The sequence below is a fragment of the Neopsephotus bourkii genome, unplaced genomic scaffold (assembly GCF_033783945.1).
Source record: "Neopsephotus bourkii isolate Nb327-2 ecotype Australia unplaced genomic scaffold, CSIRO-AGI_Nbou_v1 NB_947, whole genome shotgun sequence".
NCBI classification, from domain to species: domain Eukaryota; kingdom Metazoa; phylum Chordata; class Aves; order Psittaciformes; family Psittacidae; genus Neopsephotus; species Neopsephotus bourkii.
In genome coordinates, this window is record NW_026901441.1 from 825,954 (window position 1) to 845,985 (window position 20,032).

Consider the following 20,032-nt stretch of genomic DNA (forward strand, 5'->3'; position numbering starts at 1 on the left):
ATCCGCCATGCAAATAAAGGAATAATTATTTATTATACTACTGACTTTGCTCTACTGTATTTCAAGTATTTATTAATATAATAGATAGTAATCTTAAAATGCTTTTATGCCAGTCTACACTTTTTTTTTTAAATGGAGCTGAAATGATCTAATCTCACATTTAAGGATCTACTAAATGTGAGCTGAAATGATCCAATCTCTTATTTAATAAGATCCTAGGAGACAACTGAGAAATAAGAATTGATAGGATCCCAGAATCCTATATTTGATATATTAACACCCTAGTTCGAGGACAATGAAATACTTTCTGAACAACAGATAGATACATTTGTTTTTCAAAGACTCACATAAATTACAGTTTTCATTCTTTGTGACAGGTAAAGGGAAGTATAAGAATCACCTTAGTAAAGATTAAGATTGAGATACTTAGAATTCAGATTAATTTTGTACTTGATTTTACCCTGCAAATATCAAGTTCTACTTTCCTAGGAAATATGTTCTAGTGTACTGCAAGTACAAAACAGCTATTAGTGTGCCATAAACAGGCTTAATGTGATAGCACCAGGGATCAAATCTTACAGCTGTCCAATACTTCCCCTTGCATATCTAAGCAAACAGATTAAGATCCCTTTGCATTCATCTAATCCCTGGGCTACTTTATTATTTGACATTAATTGCAAGAGTAGCAAAAGAACAGGCATTTAAAATTCAGTCTTCCCAATCCATATAATTGAGTACCCTCAGAACACAGTATCTTTCCATTCCATTGCTGGCTATCACTTGGAGAAATAGCTCCTAGCTCATACTGTTACTTTTTTCAATATAGCTGGAGTTTAATTTATGAAGCATAAAGAAGCAAAAGATACACATGAATTTACATATATCCTTTTGCACTTAACCCTTCTGATAACAACATTACTAAACATTTATTTTTCATTACTGGACTTGCCAGGTTTATTGACATATTCATTTAAATGCAGACGTAAGTTTTTGCAGGCCTGTGGCTAAAATTGGCAAATTATTAAATTATGTTGTTGATCCAAACTTGGTTATCATTATACAATAAATAAATACTGTTTTCAGTAGCAGGATTATTATGAGTAACATTTATCAATATATTCCATTTATTCTGAAAATAAATAATTAACTACATTTTTATTTAAAATTATTCTACCATCTTCAGGAATTCTTTCAACAAATAGTTCTGCCAAAATTTTTATGCTCTTTCTGATTATGGACATAACAACATCATCAATGTGTAGATGAAAAACAGTTACAATCGATCTGTGCCTCTCTTCTACTTCACAGATACTTAGCATGGAGAAGGAGTCACTTCATTTTTAGTTAATCTGTTTTTTTTAACTGAAGTAAACCACCAAAGTAAAAACCCCTTTGAACTCAGTGAGAGAAGAGCCATACCTTGGTCTGGGCTCTCCTGAAGCACTGGGTCACCCACTATTCCCAGATTCCCCATCAGCGGGGAAGACACCTCTCCCTTTACCAAGGGAAAAATTATTACGTTTTCCTGCCAAAGCTTATGCAGTTGAGATGGATCCCATCTGAAATAGTATCTGTATTACACAAAGCAAAATCAAGTCTATTTACATGTCAGCCATCAGAGCTGTGAAAGCAAGCAGCACTTGCTGACACTACCTGAAAGTTGTACATGTCTCTGTGGGAATGAAGAATGAACTATTAAGATTAAAAACTTACTCAAATAGTCTGAGTTACAAGCTGCCATAAAAATTAGCCTCGAGGTAAACTCTATAAACTCTATAAATCAACATACTACTAGGACATTATGGATTATAGCTGCTTATATTAAACTATAGCATACACAACTACATAGAACTGAAACAAATCCAGTCACGTGTTAAGTCATTGCTATCTTTCTACATACAGATATCTAATGCATATATTCAAGATGCATAAAATTATACTAGACAAATTACTTGGATGGAGAAAATTGGTATCTAGATATACTGTCAGTATTTATCAGTAGCTTCATAAAATACATGCTAGTAGTAGATGTCACCTGAAAAATAAAGATTAGATACAGGAAGCCAGAACAAACTTTGACCATAAACTCACCTATATAATATTTGAAAGTATATCCTTTTTAGGGAAAAAAAAAAAACAAGTGCTTAGCCGTTACTAAAACCACATTATTTCCTTCATTCTCTTAAACTTACTGATGATTTATAAAAAAATACTTCAGGGGTTTATTTTCATGATCATTGAATTTTATTCCATCCATTTTTCCAATAGTGCAGGCCATGAGTAAATAAATAATCCCCTGCATTCCTTGCCGTATAGATGATCTTTTAATGTAAGTTCTTTCCACACAGTTGCAGTTACTTGAATCTTTCAACAGAATCCCTGGTCTTCACCAGCATGAGCCAGTGAGCTTCCTTTCTCTTCTACTGAATGCAGAATCATGTACTAATTCATAGCTGCTATGGCACCCTTTTGCAATGAGGTAGCTCATGAATACTAATAACCTCCTAAACATGTAATAGTTGTGGACCAAAGGGAAGATGCACACTCCTTTATAATGAGGATCATTACATTTCTAAATATAAACTAAGTCTTATTATTAGCATTATATGAAATTTAACTAATAAATCCAAACTCTAAATTACCTATCTAGAAATTGCTCTGCCAGTCTTAGAATATAGGTATATATTTACATAAGCTATAAAACATTTTCTGCAAGATTAATTACTGTACAATTTATGGTATTTCATAAATTAATTCAAGCATGGTGCTTTACAAACCAAAGGACAAATGCATATCCCGTGTCAAAATTCTCTCTAGCTAGTCAAGAGACATTTTTAGACCATAAGGAAGTTAGTTGATCCAATGAAATAATAATTTTGTACAGTCTGTACCAACTGGAGCTACATATTGATCAAATGTGCACATCGACCACATATTAAATCCATGAAATAGCTATTAGAATCAGAAGAAACTTGCTTCCCTTTTAAAGTCACCATATTAGAATCCTATTGGTGTTTTAAGATAACTGAAATTCAGTATCTTGTAAATTATATCTGTTCTTGATAATATTCCTATATTGTAAAAAATTGCTACTCAGTGATGTGTCTCTGGGATGACATAGCCCCATTTTGTTCAGTGTGTAAACTCTCACAAAGGTAAGGGTTGGGAAAGATTTCATTACAGAAGTCTCCTATGGGAACTTAACTTTTTATCATCCTACATCAGAAGATCAGAAAATTTCCATGTTGGAATATAGGATCAGAACTTGTTTTGTGAAAGTGCCTTCCTCAGTAACACAGTGACCAGTGAATCGTGGAATTTTCACAGCTCTGATGGATTTCTGTTTGTTTTTTAAAAACAAACAAAAACCAAAAAACTTGTAAAACTAGTGTTTCTCCACGAAATGAAAGAATAATAATTCACAAAGTAAGTCTGTATGCTACAAAAGATAAACAGATTTTAACTGTTTCCCAAGAACATTTCATCAAGTTAATTTATATACTCTGAAAATAGAAGAGCAATGGTCTGTGTGTGCAGGAGCGTGTGTGTCTGCCTGTGCAGACTCACAGCACTGTCAGCCTGAAGGCAACTGATCACATGAATCATTAAATGAAACCAACACAAAAGCAGTTGGTTACTGCCAGGGCACTGCTCAGGTTAAGCATTGCTATTAATGCTGATGAGGAGAGGCTAATGGGAATCAATGGACAGACAGCTCAAACGACCCACACTTGACTGCAAATAGCCATGTACATATTAAATTCAAGTGCACCAAACATAGCAAGCAAATAATGTTAAACCTGTAGCAAGAAAATACGGTACTGGTGTGTATGTGTATGACAGCTACAAAATGTGGAGGTTTTTCTGCTTATACTGAATAAAGGAAACTTTCTTCAGCAGCAAGAAAGCTTAATTCTTTCTTTGTACAACATTCAGCAACTGCATATTATTCTCCCTGTTACTATGTATTGCATTGCTTGCTTTCCCTCCAAAGCATGATCTCACTGCTCTCTACGTAAAAAGGCTACATCGTTGATATGAAACAGATTGGTCACTGCTCCTTTACAGAAGTAAATAATAGCAACAGGAAATAGCCACAAAATAGGTAATAGAGGTGGAAAATCTGAAAGCCTGAATGGAACAATGGAAAGACAGGTCCAAAAAGGAAATAGAGAAAATCTTTTAAAAATGATAAACTGAAATGAGAGAAAGCAAGCAAGAGCTACTCTAAGGTCTGAGTCACGGCTAAAACTATTTTCCTACATTTCTTCATTCTAAATATAGCCTGTACTGCCTGTTAAAAATGTTAATGTTCTTATGCTAAAAAATTATGAATTATATTTCACCTTAATCAACTGCGATAATTAAATGAAAAACCAATTAAAATTATATTTCAGTCTTTTTTCAAATCATTAAGAAAGGCTGCTGGTAACGTGACAGTTTCTTTGACAGAGGAAGCACAATTAATTAAAAATGCACAAGCAACGCTCCGTAGCACATTTTCCATGTACAGATGTTCTGAAGGGATTAAAGACTCCATCTCCCTCCCTCTATGACACACACACAAAGCAGTTTATAATGATGGATTTTAAAAAATCATTATCTTTAGATAATGAACAGTTAGAAATTAATTACTCTGGCTTCACCTTGGTTTTGTACATAAATGACCTCAGAACCCAAGTTCCCATCTGTAACATAGAGTTTAGGGGTAAAAAGGGTATGTTATGTTTTTTAAGCAGCTTAGCTTAACTATCTTCATATATTTTGCCTCCATGATAATAATTTGGAGGCTATTGCTCTCTATTTCTCTCCCCAGAAAACAAGAGTTGTGACTCAGGTTACATCAATGTTCTCACCCTTGCCCTAAGAGAGATCACCTAAGCAAGATCAATTAAGATCATGGAGATACAGTGGATGAGGGAGGTGACTGCAAGTGTGGGCTGTTAGGTTGTGACACTGAGCTGTTCCAAAGCATCTTGTATGCATGGTCTTTTCACTGTGATAATTATTAAAGTTGAATTGAGTTTGATTAATTAAGTTTTTATCAACCCTCTGTGTTTTAGTTAATGCTTATATAAATCTTTTGTGAGCACAGCACTAATACAAACATGTAGCAGGGACACACATGGATGCAACACATGGTGCATATTAGCATACTATGCATGGAAAGCCCACATCAAAACCATGACTGAATCTAGTACTAACTGTTATGGCCTTGGTTTCACCTCATTTTATTCTTGCAGTAGGAGTTCGATTCGCAGCTAAGGAGTGGATAAATTACATTCATGGTTTCAAAGTGTCCTATGCTTTGAAAAATACTGCTTCTTATACTGCTACCCCATGTTCCATTCTCTGCATCACTGATATTGAGATGACTTTTGGATTGAATAAACATTAACACTAGTCACATAGTAAAATGTTAATTTAAACATTCTATTTTAAATTAAGACTTTGCAATGGAAAGTTCCAAGATGAAAAGAAATCTTCTGAAAACATAGCAGACAGATGCTATGAATCCGATGAGGGCTTTTATTGTTTATTTTTAATAGTAAGAAACATGCAAAGTCTCTAGTCTGTCAGCACTGGCTACATTATGGATGCTCCCATTCTAGCTATGGGAGGGAAGATGTACTCTGCTGCGATATCAACTAATTAATCTTACTCAGTATTTAAACGTAGAACTATAAACCACTAAGTTACTGCATAATAAACATTGCTTATTACATTATATAAGAAAATAAGTCTCTACTTAGTGACCCAAAATGCCTTGTTTACTGCAGAAACCTTGACTACAAAGAAACAGTCATACACAGGCAAATTATTAGCAACATAATTAGCTTCATAAATATGGAAGCTGTCTTCTGGTATTTATAACAGTCTTCTTTTATGTCAATCTGGAATTCCACTACTGTTCTAGTCATGCTGAACAAAAGATAAAGCAGTATAATATCTTAGTTCTAATACTTAATTTAATAGCTTGTATTTAAAAATTGAAAATAAATAATTGATAAAAAATACTTGTGAAATCAAAGCAGATGGTCACTATTACCATGTGCTTGATTAGCTTGTCAATACAAGTGTTGAGAGAGTCTAATTCCTTAAGCTAATGGGAATGGAAAAACACTTGACAATCCAATACAAGTGCTCAGTGTAATGCAGAAGTCCAGCCAGTAGAATAAAACATACACTAAAGTGCTTCATATACTGATTCAACACTTGAATCATTTTTTTTCCAGCAAAGCACAGGCTATGTATTTCACTGAACCCAAGTATAAATCACTAACCACAACCCTCCAGCAGTTGTGGGGGGCACTCATTCATCCTTCACTGAAACCATCTGGTTCTTTTTGCACATGTAATCTATAGCACATTATCCTTCCCTTCCTCTGATGGTCACTCACTGCTGCTTGTTACTTATGTGCAACAGAAGAAGCTGATAATCGTCTCCCATTCTTCCCTTCCTGTGCACACCTAAGTGCGCTGATAAGATGATGCTTTTCAAACACTCAGTTCCCTGCAAACTGCCTACCAAATATCCATCTTAGTACAAATGTCAAGATGACAAATGCAAACAGCATAAAAAGAGATCCTCCAGTGATGAATCAGGCCATTGTGCTCTGCTCGTTACTCTTTGGTCATGTTCCATGTCAACATACTGAGTGATTACTTAAGTATTTTGAGATACCGGTTCACCAGGGAATCCAAGCTATCTGAGCCCTGTATTAGTGCCTTGAACCATTCCATGAAGAGAAAGCTGGCCTCAGCACTAGATCAACTTGCGCCATTAAGATCATCACTTTAAGAAGTTGAAGAAACTAGCTCCACAGTAACTAACAGAACAAAGTCTAGTTTACTGAAAGTATAGAAGCCACCTGCAAGTTGTATACGCTGTTCTGGAAACTGGGGATGAAACGCTTTGTCAGATAAAGTCTGCCAGTATGAAACAAAAAAATCTCTTTCCCTTCAGTAATGTATGGAGAACACACCTGAATCCCAGGAACTATATATGTTTGTGATACAAATGATTTAATAGTACGGCATATGTAAAATAATCTAGGACTGGTTCATGTCCACTGTTAGAACCCTCTTTCTTACATAACTCATTAAAAATATTTTACTTAAACTTGAGCATTCAATTAAACAAAGCGTGTAAAGTCAGATTAAATTATGGCACATACATAATTATATCACACATAATATATGAAATAGAATTCTTAATAAAGCTATGATTTTCAAATTTAGGATTAGGAATAACAATGATATTCCTAATGCAGGGGCATTTTGTTAGAAAACCAGATACACTGAGAGAACTCACCTTAAAAGCAGGTATTGAGTCTGTCATATATTTAGCAGGTATTGTTTGATCAGATTTAAGTGAAACACTTTATGGCAGCCAACTTGCTAAATCCTCCAAAACAGAAGCCTCCAGCTCACCTTTACTATGAATGATAGGTCCCTACTTGACAACACCAAGAAGTCCAGGTACCTTTGCATAAGCAGACCCCTAATGAAAAATGATGCAATGATACCATTGGGCATAATTTTTAATGAAGTCAGAAAATGTCCTTCTTTGTCTGATCAAACCCATTCGGTGCTGATTAATCATCATGTATTTAACATGGATTCTTACTTGTCAGTAATTTGCATTAAACCATGAAAAATTCCCTTCTGCTTCATTTAGGATGAGAGAAAAGTTTCTGAGTCATACACAGTAACATCTGTAGCATACACAGACACAAAATACTGTTTGACTATGTTATGAATGCATAAAGACCATGACTGATGAAAGGAAACCTCCATAAAGGAGTACTGGTAAACTGACTTCAGCCATGAAATACACAACTCCAAGTGCTATGGCAAGCCAAATTCACAAGTCTGATTCAAGTCAAAAGTCCCAGAACATTCTGTTTCCAGAAAAAAATTCCTGGTATTTGTCTGCACTTCCAGTAGAGAGCATGGCAGTCAACCAGACTTCCCAGGATGGTAACCAGAAAGATGTTTGGAATAATTTCATATGTAGACCCATTTATCCACACATAACCATTTGTTCTAATATTCACCTGAAAGTGCTAAACAAATTAGAAATGAAGAAGCTATTGCACAGACTTATATTTAGTGCTTGCATCAATCGTAATTCCCTCTTGCAACGTATTAGAAATGTTAATCAACAAAATCTGCAGACTGAAGATTAACTAATGGTATCTTTCATGCATGCTATGTCACAGCTTTCTGACAGGTAATTAAATTATAAATATACCTTAGGAATGAAATTACTCTTCTGCCTTAAAAGGCTTAGACACAGTCTTGTCACTGATTAAAGGAAAGGGAAAATTGGGTTTCATTCTCTCTGTGTTACTAACTTCTTCAACATGCTCGAGTTTCCTAATATACAGAACTTCAAATTTATGAGTTCTGACCCAAAGAAAGGTTAGACTGTTATCTAGCTATTAAAAAAGGTGTACAGTATTTCTGTGTTGTTCTGCAGCAACTGTTTTTATCCTTGCTGTTTAAGTAGTGCTTCATTCTATAAATTCTGTACATTATTAAAAGCACATTGTATTTTGAGTAAAGTAACTGAAAAAGTCAGTCTCACTGAAATTAAAATTTGCTCAAAAACCTCACAAGTTGTTCTACGCTTATTTCTTATACCTATTGACTTTACAGCCACAAGTGAAAAAGAGATGTGCTTCCAGGTTTTACAACAAAAGTAGGTGCATAAAAAAGGCAGTTCCATTGAACTTTGTCTTTAAACTTAACATTACGCTTACACACTTGCCATGGTCATTGGGCTGATACACTTCAAAAAGAAGATGATGGTACAGATGTGGTTTCAGTAAGACAGAAGACAGTAAGTCAAAATCTGCTCTTTTCCTTGACCCTCCTCCTTGACCACCCCATCCCACCCCATCCTATCCCATCCCATCCTATTTGATATATATTAATGTCAGGTTCCTTGGAGGCAAAAATAAAATTTGAACTTCAAATTACTAATCAAACTTGAGCTTCAAATTTCTAAATCCTTGAACTTAAAGAAATGTAAGTAATTAAAAGAAAGAATCCATTTAACTTTGTGTGTCTAAAATTAAAGTAACCAATCTGAACTAGTCATCTAGGATTCCATCAGATCTTCCTTTGACATCTACCTGAAGACAAGGTGTACCATCTGAGATAACAGGTGTTTTGTTCCTTTTAATGATGATTTCATTAAGTTAGATGAATTATTTAACAAAAAACTAATTTTTAATTAACTTCACTGTAGATACATAGTTGCTAAGGCTAATGTTAAACAGCATGAATCTCAGTCTGAAAAAAATTGTAATACAATCAGTACTTTCCCCAAATTAACTTTTCATTTCCATTTAATAAGTAAACTACACGAAGAATTGACTAAAGAATATGTAACAGAGGCTACCAGTACAAACACAGGAGAGTAGGAAGCAGACTTGGCTCAGATCATCAGCAAAATGCCTTTTCCTTTTCTTCAACACCCACCTTCCTCCCATTCTGACCTCTCTTGATAATTAATTCCCCATAATATAACAGTTTTGCAGGTCTGTAAAAACTCTGACATTTTTATAACAACGACAGACAATCAACTAAATACAATTGTGGGCAACCCAAATGGAAAACATTGAACAGTGGATGTCAGTCTGCTGGATACAATGTTTTCCAGCCTAACATCAAAATTATTTTTAATTTCACTCCACTGCACTTAATAGTTGAAATTGCTAATTGCAAAGATAGTCCCTTAGACATGTTCCACTTATTTTAGAAGATCTTTCAGGGGAGCAAAACCACTGCCATCTTAGAAGTCAAATACTGAAAGTTATGAGTAATTTATGTTAGTTTCTTCCTAATATTCCTACTGAACGAGTTGCACTGTGTATTATTACTATACCTTTTGTTCACAATGGAAATACTACCTGAATTTAGAGAAAATTGAAGCAAGCAAAACTATCTAATATCTGAGGTATGGATTCTGTGGACAGTATCAGAAAGGTAAGGCATCTGAATTCCAGTTACATCTCACTTCAGGGGTCTAGAGTAAAGCTGAATTAGAGTTCCCATTGCAAGTACTTGGTTTTGAACACTGATCTTGTACCCAAGGTGCTCTGCTACTCATTAAAATGGAAGAGGTTGAATGAGAGCAAAGATTGACCCTAGGTTTCTCCCTTTCCAGACTCATATGAGCTTACTGATTCTCCTGGTTCTGGTATCTGTGATCAGACATTCAGAACTCAAGAAACATTTCTGATAAAGTATGCTCAACACAGAGATATTTATGGACAAAAATCATATTTTGTTCAACCTGCCAAAGACACTGTAACAGGTACTGGTTGAGAATACAATGTCTAGAAAATTCAGGTATTTTGGTACAAAAAAAGCCCTCTGTAAGAGACAAATACTGAAAAGCTAGGATGCAATAAGATGCAGCATTTAAACAAATTAGTTTAAATAGGTAAACACTTGAATAACTTTAAATACATTTACAGTTCCACTGCAGTGTTCTGGTGGATTGTGGATTACTACAGCTGTCCGGTTATAATTTCACCAATCTTAAACATGACTTTGAATACCCTCATGAACTTTCCTTCACAAAAAAATATGAGCTGGAGCTAGTTCATACACAGAGGCCAGTTTCTGAGTTTCCCTAACACCTGTTCCCATTGTGTGAACAGAACAAAAAGCCTGCAGCTGAACTTCTTGGATGGTGAATCTCTCTGGAAGTGTTCTGAAGAATTAAATGATGCCATCCAAACTGATGGCATCTGATTTCCTCCATATGGGTGATTTTATTGTTTCTAGTTCTTCTGGTGTCTTATAATACTTTAAGGCAAATTTCTGAGAGTTCAGACATTGGTAGATGTAATCATAGACTACCAAGACAATCCTATAGCCATTATACGTGGTGGGAGTTTTCTCATCAAGTTAAATGAAGACAGGAATTAATCTGTGTATCTAAAAAAGCACTAAACCAAGAATAGGTTATTATCAAGGTTGAAATAGGTATTTGATTACTGACAAAACGAATTAAACTACTTGTGAACCAGATATATCAAAAGTTACTATAAAATACTTGTTTCAAAACTAGTAATTTATCATATGCATAAAAACATAAAATAAAAGCAAATAGGTAGATAAATTTATAGATTGAAAGAAAGAAAAAAGAGCTTTTACAAATGCTACATCTTTAGATAAAAAAAATCTACTAGTATTTCTGCTATAATACCTTATTGACATATAGATTTCTCTGACAGCCAGCAATGAGGGGACAGTGTGTGTTCAATTTCCATTTGCCACAAATACATTATTAATCAGTCATCTTCTTGTAAAAAGTTAACTTTCTGTTTTAGATGCAAAGCTCCAAAAATATTGTCACCTTTGGCCAGCAATGAAAGACCATTTACATGGGCATAACAAGTTTTATAAATTCTTATGTTTTGGCTATCTAATTTCAGTAATTTCTGGTTGCAGTCTGGCACTGAATTAAAAGGGGGGGGGGGGGTGTGTGTGATACAATTGAAGCTGCACCGAGAACTCACCCGATTCTGCCACGAGGGCGTTCAGATTGCTCCGACATAAAACTTGTGCTGCTGAGGCGTGAGGCACTGCTGGTTCGGGAAATGGCTGACACATCACTGACATCACTATCTGATGATTTGGCAGAGACGTTATCACAACTTCTGTACTGATCTGTTTGTATGTTATACTAGAGATCAAGAAAAGAAAGGGTGAGGAGTCTCATCAAAACATAACACATATATTGAAACAATTTGACCTAAGTATGACAAACCTCTCTAACTGCTTTTGGATGTAACAAAATTGCATGAAATTCGGAGAAATGCCTATATTAAATAATATTATGTCTAGTGAAGAAATCAAACATGGTATTTATGGACTAAATAAGGCACTTGAAAAATTACAGCATTAGAATAGAAATAGGCTGCTGGTTCTTTAGTACACTGGAGCTATAATAATGAAGTGTTTTTGCAGTGGACAGATATTGCCTATAGGACCTTTCTTCTATTTTTCAAATATTAAAAAAAGCTATACAGAGTGTACATGTATATGTAAACTGTACAGAGTTTGGAACAGATCTGGGTATAGGTCTGAACAAAATGCAATGCTACATAGAGCTGACATTTGAGGACTGATTTCAATACCTAAATTCCATAGGAAAAGGAAAAATATTTTTAATCTCAGAATGCCTCTTTGCATCATGACACTGGAGGACTAGTCAGACAGAAAGGTAACTCAGCAAAATGGTGCTTGTTTTCAGGCAGATCAGTTCCCTGACCTAGCTGCATTTACACTTGTGCATGGTGAGAACTAGCAGAAGACCCAGCAGGAGGAATGTATGGAAAGGGATAGAATTGCTGACAGCAACAGCTTTCATTAGTTAAAACTGCGACACCACACTGCCTATTACATAAAGCTCTTACTACTCACATCATCAGTCAGACACACACTAAAGGAAGCTTCAGTCCTAGCAACGTCACTTACCTAAATCTTCAGTCACAGAGATATGAGGCTCAAATCATTATCAGGTTCCCAAAACTAAACCCCACTGTCATTAGAGATCAAGGTACCCTTGGCTGGGAATCAACTACAGCAACAGTGGTATACTTCCAGGGCATATTATGGGAAAACTATTAACACATGGGAAGACTAGGCAGTTTTTAACTTGACACCCTAGGGAGTTCATTTTCCACATCTGTGCTCTGTAACATTGCAAGTCATAGAAGTTTATTTATGAGTTATACACAAAGCTGGGGCAGTCTGGGAATATCCGCAGCTCAACTAGGCACTGGGTTGAATGCTGAGTCAGTTCACAAATATCATGACTCAACTTAAAAAACTTGGCAAACACAACCTTGGGTTTGTACAGATGAATGTATCAGGCCTCCTGCCCTCAAGCCAGATTTATCTTCTCTTGCTCTGGTGCCTTTTAGCAACTATGTTGGAGGTCTCCACAGCACACTTGGAAAACTCTTGGTAAAAACATTTGAGATAAGATGAGAAAGTTAACAGAGTTAGAGGAGGGAATAAATAGAATACAAAGCATTGACTGTAAATATAGAAATCTGTAGGAGAAATGGAGGTTGTACAAGTTTAGTGCCTCAACGTGTGTTTCAGGGTTACTCATAGGTCCTGGATGGCATATGCCAAGATTAAATTCACAAACCAATTTATGAATAAAAAATTGTGGGTTTGACCTGAGGAGTGTCTATTGAGGTAACCCTTAGTAATACCTTCCCTGCGAGGGGCTTGCACTGGCTGACTAAACAAAAACATCTGAGGGAGAGAAAGCTCTGGGTTACTAAACCTCGAGGGAGAGAAAGCTCTGGGTTACTAAACCTCAATTTTCAGCTTCAAATACTAAATGAAACTCTCCAGATGATTTCAGAATAGCTTGCAGCATGATGACTTTGAGCTCCAGGAACATGCCCAACGGGCACTGACGGGGAAACAGATGCAGCAGAACACTGATTTAATAAAGTGGGTAACACAGAGGACTCAAGAGCTCTAAAATTTAAAAACCTTTTCAACTACAGCAAGCAGATTTTCTTTCCAAGTGACATGGTGTTACTCTCTGAATATGAATGACCAGTGGGGTTAAGGTGACACTATGCTTATAAGTTTATTCAGATAAACTTATCTGACTCTGTTAAATAACTCTGCTGTTTGCCCTCTTTCAGACTGCAAAATAAACTTCTCCAAAATGGAAACAAAAAGTACCCTAATTCTTATAAACTCTACTTGTCTTGGTACCCCAGTCACAGAGTAGCTGCATAAAGCACGGAGAATCACTTTCTAAATGAGATTTTCATGACAACATTGAGTTTTTACTATTCCTTTATACTGTATGCCAAGGTTGTGATTCCCAAGAAACTGAAAACTCTTCCTTTCACAGAAATAGAGATTAGCACAAGAAGCGGCCATGCTGAAAGTTAATGCTAAGTGCTACAGTGTTTATATTTTACTACTACTTCTTCCAGGCTTAGCTCTTCCTCCCTATAGCTGCTGCTGCTATTGAATTTGCTATCTATACAAAACATACAACTTCTTTTAGTTGTTCCCTACCTACCGCTTTTCAGTACAGCCTGATAATCAGTCATCTCAGGTAACAGATGAACAAAACGAAAGCAATTTTGAAGTTACCCTTTTTTTTTTTCCCCTCAAATACAGAGAGAAGTAAATACCACTCTTCCACAATGCAGTGATCATCAAAAGAAGAACATTTTACTGTTGCAATAAGCCTCAACCTATCAGAAGAAAAATATCATGGGCTAAGATCCACTTATTTGATATCTGCATTAAAGAAATGCCTGAAAGTTTCCAAAAGTATATATGGCACAGTTTTGCTCATATTGAAAACTAGTGTTCTTCATAACTCTGCATGTATTTGTCCTGTTATTATATATTATATATATTATTTATATTTCCCTGTCACATAATATTTATATATTGTATAATTTTGAAGCTTAAAAAGAAAGTGAAATTTCAGTGCAATCACTTCTGTTTCAGCTCTGTATCTTTCAGAGTTAAAGCTTATGTAACATTTCTGTGCATTATTTGTCACGTTAGGAGAGTTGCTGAAGTTTGCAGCGGCTTTGACAGTAATTACTAAAGAGTAGGTCTGTTTTTTTGAACATTAATAGCAGCTAGCTTCAGATGTCCAAACTCTCTGCACTGTCTGCTTCTGCATTACAGAGACAGAAATTTGAGTGTAACTATCTCAAATATAAACAGCTGAAATGTAGTTCTTCCAATCACTTTACCACCTGTGGAGCTGCTGCTTCTATGCCAGTAAAAGTAGAAAAAAAAAGAGGTATGATGAATTGCAGATGTGTTAATGTCAGTGGAAAGGGGATAGATGTGAATCAAATGACTGTACTTCATAAATACTTTTACAGTTACTCAATGACTAACGATGTTAGCAATTTCACTGACTATAAGGCACATTGTAGAAGTAAATTAATAGGCTGTTATATTCTCTTCAATAAGCATTTCTATTTCTAGATTTATCTCCTAAAATCATGTTGAATACAACAGTTCGGAACTTTGAAAAGTGAAGCAGTGTCCCCTCCTTTGACTATGAAAAAAAGCCTCAGGTGACTAACCTCTGCAAATATGTGCCTCATTTAGTGCTTAAGATTTGGAAATTAAATGATAAAATTAAATGGGGATTAAATAAGAGAATCCAGACCAGAAACATTCCGTGCTAGATTCATTAAGAAGTTTATGCAAGTCTTGAGATTATAGCTACCTTTTGAGGAACCCTACTCTAACAAGGAATTTTGTCAGGAAACGCCAAATCATGCACAAATCACCTGGAGTTTTACAACTGCTCACACAGGGTTCTCCCAGATATTGCCAGGGTTCACACCCCTGCATAGGCTCCTTGGTGTGTCCAGGTCTCATCTTTGACTCCTACTACCATCTGTGTATGTGTCTTGGGAGCAGCTCCTGTGATGGTCCAGAGCCCTGTAAGCACCACTCTAAGTAATCCTTCCCACAACTGTATCCAACTCAACTACTGTGAACACCACTCAGCTTCCTCTCAGGGAACATGAAAATAAGCAAGTCAAACCATGGGAAAACTGCAGTGAAGCCCACAAGATGAACAAATGGACCTCATAGAACTGAATGGACCTCGCTGAATTTTGTGAAATCCTACCAGTACTGAAGAAACTATCATATCAATAGGATATATAGTAATTTTTTTCTTGAAGGTGGATGAAGGGGGATCAAAAGAAGAGGATACTCACATCAATGTCCAAGAGCATTCCCTATACATAGCCGTAAGTGCTTTGCCCAGTATAGCATAAAACTAAACACAGCCATCCTCCTGTCATCCTGAGTCTCCTATCCAGTCCCTCCTTGCAAACATTAATGATCAAGTTAAATCCACAGAGTGCCACTGAACTAATGCAATGATTGCTCTTGTATGCTAAATGCTTTCCAATCCCATACACTCTTAACTGAGTCAGAAGGGCATCTAAATATGGATTTATGTCCTTTTAAGTACATACTACAGTGCTCTGATCAGTAGCTCTCTTGAGTTAACAAACCTTCCAAAAAAATGTGTTGCACACTCCCTGGAAAACTGGAGCAGCTGCAACGTGGTGTTTGTGTTGTGTGAGTGTATAGAATCTGAAATAAAAAAACCTTACTATTTTGAATTATGAGCCTAATTAAGATATACTATAATTTATAGATACACAAAAACAGAATTATGCCACCAAAGTGTTTTGATTCTCTCAAACACTGAAACAGCACAAATATGTGCATAATAGCCACTACAGCCTTACCAGCATATAAGAAAGAAGTTAAACAGATGTTTAAAGGTCTTGTTTAAACCATTCTGACAAATTTATAGAGGGTTTAGTCTTCGGGATTTTTGCGGGGTTTTTTTTTGTTTGTTTTTTATTATAATTATTTATTTACTATTTAACTTTTTCAAATTTAACTGTTTCACATGAACTATGGAGCCCTTCCACTGGAACTGAAGGAATTAAGGATGTGAGCTCCGTGGATGTCTCAAAACAATGAGGATGGAACAGCCATCATGACCTACACGGATGTTGTACAGCAGGCAGTTACCTATTCAAAACCAATAATGGATGTTTAAAGCACAGATGTTTAAAAATGTTTACACAACAACTTGCACGGTGCATGCTTGAAAAACTAGTGCTTACTGACACTAGAAGCTTGAGAAACTGAATAGGAGAAACTACAAAAATGGAAGAAATGCACCAGAAATTGCAAAAGTCATGTTACAATCCCTCTGAAAAAGACAAAGTCTTGTTTCAATAAAAGAGAAAAAACATTTACATTCAAGGAATTAATTCTGCATACACATAATCAACTATTGCAAGAGATCTGGTCCATACTGCAGGAAAATTTTGAAAGGTCTGGAAAATTTTGCACATAGTGGAAAATTCAAATCTGTGTGAGAGGATTGCTTTGAAAACCAGAAGGGAGGATTTTCTCAATGTGCAGAACAGTGTACTTTCTCTTGTAAATATAAATACTTATTTTCTGAAGCAGTAGGAAACGAAGCATTTCTGTTAAAGTGGGACAAACTCTGTTGGCAATTGCCATTTCTTTAAGTCATTTAATATTTCTTTCTCTCTCTTCCAGAATGTCTATTAGACCACTGAATGTATTTTCTTTCTAATTTAAAGTAAGTTTGCTTTCAAAGACTTTTCTCAGATTTTGGCCACAGAAATTAGGCATATTCTTAAGTCCTTAGAAATCTCACTCATTAGCTTTAGTGTGCCACCTCATATGATTTACTACATTTTCGTCAGAGCTGTCTAAATCTTCACCTGTCTGGTTTATTTTCTTGTCTCTTTCAGCATCTTCTGAGGATAAAGAAAGTCAGTAGCGCAAGGGTGCTTTAGTAACACTTTTAAAGTGGAGGCTATCACCACAATGATATGAATCAGCTACAGCACTGAATATAGTACAGAGTGTTAAAATGTGCTAACACAATTTGTTCTCAGCACTTTATTTATTATTATGTTGGACCATCCTATCTAGGACTACACCTTTATCATGTAGAAAAACATGAAAAGTTAAAGAGTTTTTGATTTAAGGCTCAGGACAACTAATTTATTCTCCTTACTATCATAGCATGGAAAGGAGCACATGTCTGCCAGAACACTGGGTACTCTGAAAACATTTTTCTTGTAACAGCACACAGAGAATTTTCTTCCACAGAGTTGTGGTCATACTTAAAAACTAAATAAATCTGAATATAACAATTTCCAACAGAGTTCTTTCCACTTAGAACTCATCAGGCGTGACTTCAATTTTGATTTAATTTCCACATATCTCTTAAAACCAAACACATAGCAGAAAACTTAGGGTACTAGAGGATGAAAGAAATTTGTAACATTGCAAGTTGATGTTTTCCAAATACTATTTAACCATACACTGGATCTGCATTAACCCAATAAAGAAAATAATGCTTATGATAAATATTAGAGAATGAGGTTAAAAAAAAATGTTTCAAAATGAAAAAATACAAACATTTAGACCTATCTGTAAGCACAGTTAATCCAAAGCAAAAAACTGGCCTTTAGCTATGAACAAAGGTGTACGTTTGGTCATCCTGGCCAAAGTCCTCAGATTGCACATTACCTCTCTTTCCTGCAAACTTTATCAGACCTATTTGTACTATTATTTTTTACACATCAACTGGTTGGGAAGTACCTCAGAGACACGCTGCCTCTTACCCTCTTGTCCTGAGTTGACCTCTTGTGAAGATAACAACAAACCCAGTACCAAATGAGTTGTTCTAATTATTATACAAATTCTGGTTTCTGACGTATTATCTCACTGAAAATTTCCATCCCAATTATGCTTTCTAAACCCAATATGCCACAATTTGGCAACTGAGGACACAAAGCCTTGTTTATCTTATTTCTCTTCCCTTTGAGAACTGTTCATTTGAGTTCTATGCTCCCAGTGGAGTGGTCTCAAAACAACTTTATTAAAGTTGTTTCTACATTTAGCTGTAAAAACCTTTTGAACAAATCTTTCAAATCAGTTAGGTATGTCAGATGCCAAATTGTCTATTTACCCACTCATAAGTAAATACCTGATTTTGATTCTGCTGAGTGCCTCACTTATTTCTTATTTTAACTTGTGCCTCCAGGAGCATGCATCAGTTTTAGGAACACAGAGAAGTGACCCAGGGGCAGGGACAGAAAGTCTGGTGCTTGTGCTACAGCGATAAATGCCGGGAGTGTTCTGATGCCTGCAGCTGCGGAGCCCTTGACAAAGGTTGCTGTTTTCTGTATGGCACTGGTTCATAAATGGAAAGTTTGTATCTTTTAAGTTGTAAAAATAAAAGTACAAGTTTTTAGCTCTCACTGATGTGAAGAAAATCTTTGAAATGTGGCTAGTGAAGCATGAAAGTCTAAATTAATAAAAGCTGTGTTTTTCTCCCAACTATGGTTATTCTGAGACCTTATTTTTAATGCATACAGTTGCTACGTGTGCCTTAAATTTTTCAGAGTGGACTTTCACATTCATACTGCCGTCCTGTGGTCACCCACTGAAACCACTTTGCTCTGAATAGCACTGGAAGAAGATAATTGCAGGAATATTACCTCCATGACTGAGTTACCACTGCTCTTGTCTCTGCTGCTTACTTTGCCTACACCAACACAGTGCTGTATTTCTAGAAGGAAACACATAATCTAATCAAACATTTCCCTCTTGATTCCTGCAAATGTTTCCTCTCTGTTCAGCATCACAAAGCAAAACTCTTTGGCAGAAAGTTCCACTCCAGCTCTTCACAGCTTGATCTGGAAGTGGCAGTGCAGATGTGTGAGACATTTGCAGCAGTTAGCTCAGAATCCTAGTTTTAAACTTACAAGGTTGCAGGAGATCATTTTAGCATTATCGAGGAAAAAAAAAGGTTTCTCTACATAATTTAATTTCATGTGCTCTTAATTATCAGAGGAAATCTTTACACTTTCATTACAAAAGGAGATGAAAGTAATCAGTATGCATTTCAAGATATTAAATATTTTATCTATGATATTTTTAGGATGAAAGAAAATTATACATATATGAGAACAGCTATATGGGATTGGATCTATTACTGCCTAGCACTCTACACTTCAGACATAGCAAGGGAAGAGAAGAACTAATGAGTGGGGTCAATATAGCATGGTATTTCCATGGCCCACTTTTCCAACCTCCAGGGATTTGCAGTCCATGGTCTTCCTAAACTAGAGGAGACATGGCTTTGTTTAACAACTGTTGAAGGATCTTTCTTCCCTGAATTTGTTTTGAAGCGTTCTGGTTTTTTGCAGATTCATTTTAGGTGATGAAGACCTAAGTCTACTTACAAAGACTAAGTCTAATGCACATCAGATGGGGTAAAAACAATGCCAAAAAGCTGTTGCTCAAAGAAATTTCTGTCAGGCTTTATAAATTAGTGCTCTTGAGTGTTAAATAATACTTTGAATAAACAGGTTTATGCCTTCAATTTTCAAGCCAAAGCATC

At 35.8% G+C, this 20,032-nt stretch overlaps 1 protein-coding gene across 25 annotated transcripts in view; it reads right to left on the reverse strand.

Moving 5' to 3' along the window:
- The window catches only part of RIMS1 (regulating synaptic membrane exocytosis 1), a 298,538-nt gene that overhangs the window by 45,034 nt on the left and 233,472 nt on the right, over positions 1-20,032 (reverse strand). For 19 of the 25 annotated variants that reach the window (XM_061358529.1, XM_061358527.1, XM_061358553.1 and 16 more), the window contains one exon: positions 11,544-11,710. The exons of 5 other annotated variants lie outside the window; for them this stretch is intronic. In XM_061358529.1, the coding sequence (XP_061214513.1) occupies positions 11,544-11,710 (167 nt within the window). Of the gene's footprint in view, positions 1-2,091; positions 2,388-11,543; positions 11,711-20,032 lie in introns of those variants that run through there. One more of the 25 variants, XM_061358551.1, reaches the window with a different exon arrangement.